This window comes from Saccopteryx bilineata, chromosome 4, assembly GCF_036850765.1.
Source record: "Saccopteryx bilineata isolate mSacBil1 chromosome 4, mSacBil1_pri_phased_curated, whole genome shotgun sequence".
Taxonomy (NCBI): Eukaryota; Metazoa; Chordata; class Mammalia; order Chiroptera; family Emballonuridae; genus Saccopteryx; species Saccopteryx bilineata.
This window is the reverse complement of record NC_089493.1, coordinates 20,972,664-20,984,751: the sequence shown is the minus strand read 5'-3', so window position 1 is coordinate 20,984,751 and position 12,088 is coordinate 20,972,664. Positions and strand designations below refer to the sequence as shown.

Below are 12,088 nucleotides of genomic sequence, written 5' to 3'. Positions count from 1 at the left end.
TTTAAGCCAAGAACTTTTCACCTTTTCACTTAAAGAAAAGTATTCTTTTGGCTTATCTTTGACATGTTCAAACTGACAGAAGCACCACTCTTTTGCTCTGGGGCTACCAGTGAGTAAAATGAGGGTTACCTGAACACAAGCACTGTGATTGCGATACTGGAACGATCGATAATAGGAGAGTGGAGTACCCAGTGTGGATGCTAGCTAGACAAAGGGATAATTCATGTCCGGGCAATGCAGAGTGCCAGGAGACTTCAAACTTAGGAATTTATCATTTATTTTCCATTTAATATTTTCAAAACATGAATGACCACTGGTAACTGACACTGCAGATGGGGGAGGAGGGGCTGGACAGGGAAACAGCTATATATTTTTTAAAAAACTAAGTTGTAAAACAGAACAATTTGCTCATATCCTAATTTTAACATGTTAGACAAACAGAAGTTTACATGTCAGAGTGATAAAACTAGGGCTACCTCAGTATAAATCCTAATGAGTATTACAGTTAAGATTAACAGTCTTTTTTTAATGCTTTGTTATTATTTGTGTTCTATACCTTAAGGTAAAAGTTTCTGGCTACCCAATGAAACCAATGGCTTGCTCTCATAAGCAAACTGGAAACAGAAATAAATGATTCATTGGCATCACTACCAGCAATAGGGGAACCCTCTAAGAAAATGTTCCCTTGCCTAGCCAAAAATACAAATAATGAGTTCCTCCCTACAACTTACCACAACCATTAAGAACAGCTTGTTCCTTTTTATGACAACCAGAAAAACAATTCATACCAGATTCTTGCCTTTGCTATTCCACTCACTAACTTGCTTTTTTAGTCAGATCTGCCTGTGTAAACTTTAAATTATTCATGCATAAACTGTGCATCTACAATGCCTCCTTATTTTAACATTCTGATTCTATATATGAGGGAAGCATATCCGACTATGGGTACCATCTTATCTATGGCGATTTAACTACTAAATTACAAGAAAACATTTATTAAATAGTTAAAGAGTTTACCCACACACAAGTAATTACCCACAACCTGACCACTTAATGTATTCATAAGGACTACATTTGGAGGGGGAATGTGTATTCTTCATGAAGCATATGTATAAAGAATTTAACAGAACTGTTCCTAAGTTGAAAAGCTCTCAAAATAGCTGTTTTTAAAAATATGTGGGTACATAGGTACTATTTGAAGTAATTTGTAAATTATTATTTAAAATGCTAAACCTAACTTGAGCCAAAATTTTCTGCTTTCTATGAAATAGTGTTAATTTAGCATGTTTGTCCTAGTTTTCAATGCATAGATATTCCAAGCTTATGCCATTATGTAATGATTAATTAGAAAGTTCCTTCCAAAAGTTAGTTCCCTGGTGCAATGTTAGGAAATAAGTTGGACTGATTTCTATTTTGCATATCATATTAACATCCAATTCGATAAAAACACCATCTACTTAGATTTTTAATTTTTTTAAAATCTAGTTTGCACAAAGCCTTCTCATTACTCACAATTTCCCTATACGTATATGTGCTGTGGACATATGATCCTGTCAACGCTTGAGGCACTTAATCTATTTCTTTGAAAAGCTTTGTGTCTTCTATATGTATTACAGAAAAGCATAATGAAATACTGTGAATTATAGTTCTAACATATTTACTGAATACTTGATGAACAACACACTATCAAAGTCAAGTCCTCTGTAGCTAACAATGAATGCAGAAAGCATTTTTTAATTCCCCTACATTAATGCACACATCTAATAACAAACGCGATTAGACATCTGAGCTAAAACTCGCCTTAAAAAAAAAGAAAGAAAGAAATATAAAGGGAACAGCAATTCTATTTCCTCCTAACAAAGACGGCCAATCCCAGCTGCGGCATCAAAACAAAAAACTTGGGGCTCGGAAGGCAGCCTCCGCTGGGTGCAAAATCAAGAGTACAAGGACAGGCTCTAGAAATAAGCTGAGCTCTGCACGCGCCTGCCTCTCGCCTAGGGAGCACGCACCTCCCAGCCCCGCTCTCAGCAGCTCTCACTATTTAAAGCCGGATCTGGTGTTTAAATGGAGAGGCGGTGACGTAGGCCTGAAAAGCACCTTCCCATCCTGGCAGAGTCTATATTAGAGAGCGGCAATGGCTCTATATAAACAGGGCAGCCAAAGGGAGGAGGACCACAAGGCTCAGGGACTGAAAAGCAGGGTAAGCGGCCGCAGCCATGATGGATCGACCCGAGTCGCCAACGGTACGGAGTCGGGCGGCCGCGGGCTTGTCTGCGGCATTTGGGACCGGGCAAAAAACGTGTTTTATGGTCACAATAAAAATAAGAGTGGGGTGGACGAGTGATCACATTGCGTTGGTGACTGACAAGGTTATAGATGTGACTGCTTTTTGCAAACCTACGTGATCGCAAGTAACCAAAAAGGGACAAACGGGGAGAAGTAGGCAAATTTCAAGGCGAAAGCGGGGGCACTTTGTTGTTTGTTTGCTTCGGTGCTTTTGCTAGTCGGAGGTACGATGGGGGTTTTGCTTCCCCTTCGCCATTTTACCGATTCGGAAGGAACCGAGATAAGTGCTTTCCAACCTTCGTCCTCTTTTTTTTTTTTAAACATAAAATGGCCCCAGTGAAGGCTCCCTAAGCACGGCCGCCAGCTCACCCAGAGCAATCCCCACAGTGGCCGTGAGCCTAACCAAGCAGCACCGTGGGTCCCGGCGGTCTCGGGGACTCGCCCAATTCCCCAGGCGCGGCTTCTGCTCCGAGGCTTCGGGGAGCCCTTCTCGCGCCAGCGCGGGCGGGCCCGCTTCGGGGGCAAGCGGCGGCTCCCCGCGCGCCCGCCCGCCCTCCGTCCCTCCCGGCGGCCGGGGTCTGGGGCCGGGGCCGGGGCCGCGCGCTCGCCCCGGCCCAACGGCCTCCGCGGCCCGGCCCGCCCCCGCCGGCGCCCCCGCCCTCCCCGCGGCCTCGGCCCCGGCCCCCCCCGCGCCCGCCGCCCGGCCCGCGCCGCCCGAGGCGGGAAGTGGCGGCGGCGGCCGCGCGGGCGGCCCGGGAGAGTCGAGGCCGGGAGTCGCCGCCGTCCCCGCCCCCGCCCGGCCCGGCCGTTGCTGCCGCCTACACGAAGCCCCCGCCGGCCACCGATCCACGTCCTTACCACGGTGTTTGTATTTGCCGAGTTCGCCATTTCCACACACAACACAAACAAGAGGGGGGCAACCCCGAGAAAACAAGATTTAAAAAACAAAAAGAAAAGAAAAAAAGAAACCGAAACACCGGAGGGTGACCCAAGCAAGCCACCGCAAAACGGGGGGGAGGGTACTTTAAAACCAAAATCGGATCCTGAAGTAGAGGGGAGCGGCGAGAGGAGGAGGAGGGGGCCGTCCTCCCGAAGCTAAAAACCTCGAGAATCGCCCTAAAAAAAAATTAAAAAAAAATGCCACGACCCTTAGGGGGTCCGGGGGGGCGTTGCCCGCTCCCCACCCCTCGCCCAGGAGGGAAACCACCACCGGTCGCCGCTCCCCGCACCGCCGCTGCCGCCACCGGCTGCAGCTCCAGCCGTCCGGTCCGCCCGCTTCTTCCCTTTATATAGTGAGCCAACGAGCTGCGCGAGCCGCCGCCGCCGCCGCCGCCGCCGAGAGACAGGGCGGAGGGGAGGGCGGGGCGGAAAGGGCGGGGGCACAGGGGGCGGGGCCGAGCGCAGACACCGCGAGAGCCTGGTCGTCGCGCGCCCCGGAGGGCGCTGGGCGGGCGGAGTCCGGGGACTGGGGTAGTGAAGTCGGACGATCGCCGCCCCCGCAAGTCTCGTGATCACCGGGGCGGAAGTCTCCCTCAGCTCTCTTGATGTGAGGAACTTGAAAAGCACGGCTGGAAGAAGCGTGAACTCTGGGGACGCCCGGATTCGGGACAGCAGGGACCGCCTCCTGTCAGGCGTTTGGGCACCGTCCCGTCCCGCGCTGGGGGAGCTAGGAGGTGTGCAAGGGGCCTTGGCGGCCGCCTCGGTGGGAACGGCCGCGGAGGACAGGTCACGTGGCCCGGCTTCCGGCGCCGGGCGCGCTCGGACTGAGGGCTGAGGTTTAAGTGCGGAGTCATCTGCTTGGCAAGGAGCTAGGTTTGGACTCGGCGCCCCGAGGCGTTCGCGCATCTCGTCCGGCGTGGGCCTTGCGCTTGCAAAATTGTGTATGTGTTCCTAAATGACGTGAAAGCTTATTTGAGCCCACTCTTAACATTCTGGAGTTCATAGCCCCTGAAATCGGCTGAATTGTTTGTCTCCTAAGTACAGTTTAAGAAGTCTGAATGTTTTAAGTTCCCCGAGGTCTGGCCCCTAACTTGTAAATGACTTCTCTCCGTAGTGGAAATTCCAAGAAAACAAACCAAAACACCAACTACTAGATTATGACTGCACGATGACTTTCCCTGGTGTTTTAAAAATATTTCCGAAATTCTGTGACTCCACGTGGCTAGCACGTAGTAACTAAAGTCTAAAATGCTTGCCCCAACCCACCAACTCAAGTGGCCTCTCCCTGCGACAGAGCTGGCAGAAAATGTCAATAAATAGGCATGCATTTGACCTACTTTGTCCAAGCAAATCCTACCTTTATGTCAACATTTCAGGCAGAACAGAGAATGCTCCATTTAGAAGGCACAGTTCACAGTATCTCATTTTCTTGTGCTTAGGAATTTCTAGAGACTTGGAATATAGTCTGCGAGGGAGTTAAAAGACAAAGCAAACAAAATACCAAAGTTCTCCGCCGCTGAAACCAGATTTGAAGAATACCAGACATCCTGCTAGCGAAAGGAACAGATGCAACCAGCCAGGATGTGAAGGAAGAGATTACCGTTAATACTCAAAGTGGGAAGGTGTGGATAGGTACAGAATATCTATTAACCTTGAGGTTTCTTTTAAAGCCATCTAAGCCTCCATTCAGCTCTTAACACATTTTGCTTCTCAGTTCTCTGTACAGCTGCCTGTTTGGGGGCACTTTTTAAAAATGCACAGGAAATCATACTGCTCTTGATATTTAAAATTATGGTCCTATTAACATTTGTAATTTATTTACTACTCAGCTGACCATCAGCCTGGAAAATTAAACCATTCCTGTTCAATTTCACTGCAGTATTTTAAAAGGACTTCTAGTTACCTTTTTATAGACCTACTACCAACTCTGCACTGGAGTCCCTCACCCTCCACTTTGTCTTCCCTACCAGTTAGTATTCTTAACTAAGTGATCAAGTGTTTTGCTATCAGTTAACATTAAGATTCTCAGACAGGACAAGGGAAGAATGTATGGGATTTACTCTCCACAGAATTAATCCTTTAGGAATTGATGACACAGGTATGTTCTGACTGAGTCTGACCTAAGAAATAATGGAATATAGTTATCTGATTGAAAGAGCAGAAAGCCCAATCCTGGCCTCCTGAAGACTCCCTGGAAGCCCAGTCCTGAATGGGCCTCTCTCTTTACACACTGTAAATTGCAACATTGCTTAAACACTTGATTAATGTTTCCCCAGATCTGTTGCCCAGTTCACCTGGCGTCTAAGTAACCATCATATTTAGATTCCATTCCAATACATTGTTTCCCAGTCCTCATTTTGCTATAATTTGCCTTCAGTCAAAATATGTGTACCTGTCAATTTAGTTTCAGAAAGACTTTTTTTTTTTATCTTGAACTAAAATAGTGGGTCTGAATAATTGAAACGCTACAGCCCTTTAATTCAGAAAACTGAAAATTTGTGAACAGAAAACTTCCATTAAGACTGGATTTATCTGAACCTTTTTTCCTTCTTTCTGCCCAAAAGCTTGACTAACCCTAGTTTTAGCAATTCCTTATACCATATGAAATATTTATACTGGATTTTCCATTTGTGAATTCATGCTTTGTAACAGCCATATACTTAAAGCCTTTGAGTAGTACTGTACAAACATTTATGTACGTCCTTGGCCTCTGACCATCCAGAGTACGATCCTACAAAAATTTTTATTTTAAAAATGTGTAAAGCAACATTTATAAAAGGCAGATGTGCCTGACCTGTGGTGGTGCAGTGGATAAAGCGTCAACCTGGAACGCTGAGGTCGCTGGTTCAAAACCCTGGGCTAGCCTGGTCAAGACACATGTGGGAGTTGATGTTTCCTGCTCCTCTCTCTCTCTCTCTCTCTCTCTCTCTCTCTCCCCTCTCTAAAATGAATAAATAAAAATATAAAACAAAACAAAAAAAAGGCAAATGTATGTTCCTCTTGTTTCCATAAATTGGTTATTGAACAAAGATGATTTTAAGTTAATAAAACTGTAAATGGAACTAATTTCATTTTTTGAAAAAAAACGCACTCCCGTGGGTCAGCAAGTATGAAAAAAACCCTCACTACTCAAAAGGTTAAACAGAGAAATACATAATAGTCCTCTTTCTTTATGATGTATCCTTTTTTTAAACTTTAAAATGTTTCATGTCAGTTAAAAAGTTACTTCGTTCCTTTAATACTAATATTCTGTCTAAACACTAGGTAACAGCCAAATAAAAGAAGAAAAGGGAAAACTAATCAATGCATAAATTTTAATATACTGTTAACAAAATAAACACCAAGTCTTATATGTCCAAACATTTAAATGTTTACTGTCCAAATAAGTATTTAAGCAAAAATGCTAAGAAAGAAGAAAATCTACCTACAGATGTGAAGGCATCTCTCTATGTGGGTGACTTAATACAATAGAAATGTATTGGAAACCAGAAGTCCGAAATCAAGCTGTCAGCAGGGCCATACTCAGTCTGACATTTCAGGCAAAACTGCCTTGCCTCTTCCCAGCAGTCTGTGGTGGCTAGCAGTCCTTGGCTTTCCTTGGCTTGTGGTCACATCACACAGATGTCTTGCCTTCATGGTTATGTGGCATTCTCCTTTTGTCTTCACATTGTTTCCCCTCTGTGCGTGCCTGCTCCAAATTTCCCATTTTTATAAAGATACCAGTCATATTCGGTTTAGGCTCACCCTAATGACCTCATTTTAACTTGATTGCCTCTATAAAGACCGTATTTCCAAATAAGGGCATTTTCTGGAAAATTGTGGTTAGAATTTTAACACATCTTTTTAGCAAGGCATAATTCAACCCATAACAAAAGATATCAAAGACTACTAGTATCACATCAAAAGAATTTAGGAGCCAACATAAAGAAGGTCCCACTGGCCAACGAGACACTTTTGCACATCAGTAGGATAGTCCTTTTTTTTTTTTTTTTCTGAGGTTGGAAATGGGGAGGCAGTCAGACAGACTCCCGCATGCGCCTGACCAAGATCCACCTGGCATGCTCACCAGGGGGCGATGCTCTGCCCATCTGGGGCGTTGCTCTGTTGCAACCAGGGCCATTCTAGCACCTGAGGCAGAGGCCATGGAGCCATCCTCAGCGCCTGGGCAAACTTTGCTCCAATGGAGCTTCAGCTGCGGGAGGGGAAGAGAGAGACAGAGAGGAAGGAGAGGGGGAGGGGTGGAGAAGCAGATGGGTGCTTCTCCTGTGTGCCCTGGCCGGGAATCGAACCCGGGACTCCTGCACGCCAGGCCAACGCTCTACCACTGAGCCAACCGGCCAGGGCCAGTAGGATAGTTCTTGCAGCAAGTTGAACCACATCAAATATTCAAATCCATTAATTTATAATGCTGCCAAAAAACAAAATATGAAAATTCTAATTGTTCACCATTGGAGGACACTAAGGAAACAACTCGTTTTGAAGACTGGTAAATAAAAATAATTAAGCATCCAGCCAGCCTGTACTACCATCTAAGTATCAAATAGTAGATGGAGTGAGTCAAATGATGGCCCTCAAAAGATATGTCCATGTCACAGCCCCCAGAGCCTGTCAATATTATGTGGGGAAAGGGTCTTTGGTACTGTAATTAAGGATTTTGCAATGAGATCATCCTGGAGTAGACACTGGCACACCCTGAATCCAGTGACAGGCTGTCCTTATACAGGACACACAGGTGAACAACCAAGAGGAAGAGGAAATCATCTAGAGTGGTAGAAATTGGAGTGATGCACTCACAAGGAACGCCAGCAGCTGCCAGAAGTTGAAAGAGGCAGAGAACAGATGTTCCCCAGGAACCTCTGGTGGGAGTACGGCCCTGCCAACACCTTTATTCTGGACTTCTGGCATCCAGGACTGTGAGGGAATAAACTGTTGTTTTTTAAGTCCTGAAGTTTGTGGTTATTTATTACAACAGCCTCAGGAAACTAACACAGTAGATGAAAGTTTCTCTTCGAAAAACAAAACGTGAAAATTCTAATTTGTCACGGTTAGGTCTGCCCAAGGCCTGATAAGTTTTATAAGTTTACTTACGAATCTGCAAAACAGATGGGCTGAGACCCTAGTGTAATCAGCAGAGAGCTGCATAAAGGCGGTTTCTGATACAGGGGTTGCTGCAGGCGTTTGCTGGCATGGGGTTTTGTGCACCTGGACACGCTCAACTTAGCATATCCTGGCTTGTGGCCTTGGTCACAGACTATCTCCCTTTTTTCCCAACACTCGGGTCCCTCCCAATGGCCTTGTCCCAAGGCCGTTTTCCAGGACCTTCCCAGGGTGGGGGGAGGTCTGGTGAGGGAGATGTTTAATGAAGAAGATGCCCTAGTGGGAGGTTGGGTGAGGGGAATTTGAGTTTTAAAGAGGCCTTGAGTTTAAAGGTACCCTGGACCCAAACCTAATAGACACCATGGGAGGACACTAAAGAAACAACTCGTTATTTTGAAGATTGGTAAATAAAGAAAAATAATTAAGCATTCATCCAGCCTGTACACCAAGTACCAAATAGTAGATGGATATGAGTTGAATAATGGCCCCCCCAAAATATGTCCATGTCCCAATCTTCAGAACTTGTCAATATTATGTGGGAAAAGGAATAAGGAATGAAAAAATATCACCACTTTGCAACCTCTAATGAATTAAGAGATGGAGCTAGCAAGCGCCGACATCTGGCAACATCACAGAAAGGGAAACACCAGTTATTATGTGCTTCCTGAAGAAGAACATGCTCCCACCTATAAGCTAGTCTTACCACACCCCACCACCCGAACATATAAATCTTGAATATGATCAAACTTCTAGATCATCTTACAAAAAAATAAATAAATACAGAGGATGCAGCGACATGGTAAGCTATACATCAAGAATGCAATCAATAACAACAATAAAAATCCAGGCCGGAAGGAAGCTGTAGGACAAATGATCCAATTTCTTCAAAAAATAGATTTAGGGTGAGAGGATCTACAGATTAAAAGACACTTATGAGACCTGTCATATCAATCAGTCACAGCATGGGAATTCATTTAGACCCTAATTCAAATAAGCTATAAAAAAAGATGAAAGTTATGAGACAATTAGAAATTAGAATGCTTACTGGATATTTGATGAAATTAAAGAGTTATTGAATAAAATTTTCCATTAAAAAAATCAAGAATAAACCTAATGAAACCTTAATTTTACAACCAGTAATGGTTCTTTAAGGCATAGCTTGTCTTGTTGAGAGTTGATATTCTCAAGAAGGCCTGCTATTGTGTTGTAAATGTAATTAATATTAAACACTGTTTAATTACATGGGTTTCCTCTTTCTCTGATTCTTGGCTGTCAGTTACATAGGCCTTATCTTGATTCACAAATTGAACAGCTGTGATTGGAATAGTTAAAAACAGTGAAAATTAAAGGGCTGGCTCAGACTTGCTCAGAATATTATTAAAATATTCTTCTAGTAGTCACATTATCTTTGATTTACCTCCCAATTTTATCTTCTTACTCATATAGCTTCAATTTGATAGAGGTTTCTGATTGACTGATAATTCTACCTAGACAACTTTCTTATAAAATACATCATAGAAGGTAAATTATATCTGCAGTTAATCTACAAACTATAGCTTAGAGAATTATTGTTGAAACTGGAACTACATAGGCCAATTTCATTTCTTCTGCAAAAGAAAAAAGTGAGGTGGCAGTAACATTATTGTAGATTACAGAACAGAATGGAAGGAATCTGCATAAATTCCAAGGACTAGTCTTTTTTCTTTTTAACTTTTATTTATTGAGAGACAGAAAGGGAGAGAGAGTCACACAGAGAAAACCTATTTGCTGTTCCACTCATTTAAGCATTCATTGGTCGTTTCTTGCATGTGCCCTGACCAGGAATCGAACCTGCATCTTGGTGTATCAGGATGATGCTCGAACCAACTGAGCCACCCAGGGCTAGGTAGTCTTTGTTTAAACAAGAGTTTCTGTGACAAAATCAAGGGGTGCTATTCAAATACCTTCTTGAGAACAAGGTTCTAGATTAATCTAGGATGGTTCTTCAAAGTTATGAGAGAACCAGTAGGCAAAAAGAATGGATGTTTAAATAGGAAAAATAGAGATTTAAAGAAACATGAGGAGCCCTGGCTAGGTAGCTCAATTGGTTAGAGTGTCATCCCAATACACCAAGGTTGTGGGTTCAATCCCTGTTCAGGGTACCTGCAGGAATCAACCAATAAATGCATAAATAAGTGGAACAAGAAATGAATGTCTCTTTCTCTCTTGCCCTCACTTTCTCAAATCAATACAATAAAATTTAATTTAAAAAGAGGAATTTGCTATTTTCTACTACCTGCCAAGTTGAGAAATAATAGTAATAATAATAGATTTACTATAAGGCTTTAATCACATGGTATCTCCTTTGAAGCTTGTAACCGTCAAATGACGTAATAGTATCCCTTTATTACCAGTAGAAAACTAAGCAGTGACTTGCCCAAAGTCTCATTGCTATTTGTGAAATTTTAGAGGTACAAGTTCAAAGGTTTTTCCATATGCCTTAGAAATAAGAAGCTATCAATCCAGGAGAATGTGAAGGTGTTGAAACCAATTATGATGCTCAAGTCTGTCAAATATATATTAATTATATAATATGTTAAATTTCATTGTGATAAGAAACTCTATAGCATTGTGCACCAGAAACCTGTATAATTTTGTTAACAAGTGTCACTACAATAAATTAAATAAAAAGGGGGAAAAAAGAAACTCTATAGCATATATAAAATTGAGACATGAAAGCAAGAGTTTGCCCTGATTAAATATAAATGCCTTCATAAAAGCATCATCAAAATACATTTATTAAATCATTTAAATAACTGGTTTCTCTGTTTTTACATCAATTGAAAACAATCTATTTCCCATGCCAAATAGCACTCACTCAGTTATTGAATTTAGCAAGAACAGACATATTCTAGAAAGATCTTCTATAATCAAAACATTTCCATCTCATGTTATAGTTATATTTTAAATGCTTCTGTAAAACAAGAAAATTAAGGATGACCATTTTTAGTGATAAAACACTGGAAAGGTAGAACATTGATCTTGTTTTTTTAAAAGACTTTAGTTATTTATTCATACACACTTGGTTTAGTAAAATTTTGCCAATTTCCTTAAGGTTAATCCTTTGAATAACTGATTTTTCTGTTTGTTTCTATATCAGTTGAAAATCATCTGTTTCTTGAAATGATTCGAATTGTTTTAAAACTAGAGACTTTATATAAATATCTAGTCAAGAGGTAAAATTGTTCATTTATCAAGGATAGAATGCATCACAATTCCTCAATAAGTCTTAAAGTGATAGATTTTCAGCCTTCAGATATGTTGTAGGGTGTGATAAATATCAATAACATTATTTACCCACAGGATGGCAAGATACATCTGAGCCCAGAGCAAACACAGGGCTAGGAAACCACAATCCCTAGAGCAGGGTTAGATTTCTTCCTCTATTTTGTAGCCTCCTGAGAAATACTTATTACTAACAGTGGATTTATTTTCTTTATATATAAAGATTTTATTTTTGATTTTACAGAGAGAGGAGGAGGGGCAAGAAGCATTGACTCATAGTTGCTTCACTTTAGTTGTTCATTGCTTGCTTGTCGTATGTGCCTTGACTGGACAAGCCCAGGGTTTCGAACCAGCGACCTCACCGTCCCGGGCCGACGCTGGATCCACTGCGCCACCACAGGCCAGGCTGGCTTTATTTTCATAGGTTAGAATTCATTATACATTTTCTTTTAATTCTAATTTTTTTTAAAGTTGCTCATTGAGTTGAGAGAAAGAAAGAGAA

The 12,088-nt window shown here is 42.5% G+C and overlaps 1 protein-coding gene across 1 annotated transcript in view; it reads right to left on the bottom strand.

Moving 5' to 3' along the window:
- Nucleotides 1-3,614, bottom strand: part of GTF2A1 (general transcription factor IIA subunit 1) — a 44,956-nt gene extending 41,342 nt beyond the window's left edge. Inside the window, exon 1 of the mRNA XM_066274858.1 lies at nucleotides 3,145-3,614. Coding sequence (XP_066130955.1) covers nucleotides 3,145-3,174 — 30 coding nt within the window. The 5' untranslated portion in view covers nucleotides 3,175-3,614. The remainder of the gene's footprint in view (nucleotides 1-3,144) is intronic.
- Nucleotides 3,615-12,088: the final 8,474 nt, after the last annotated feature.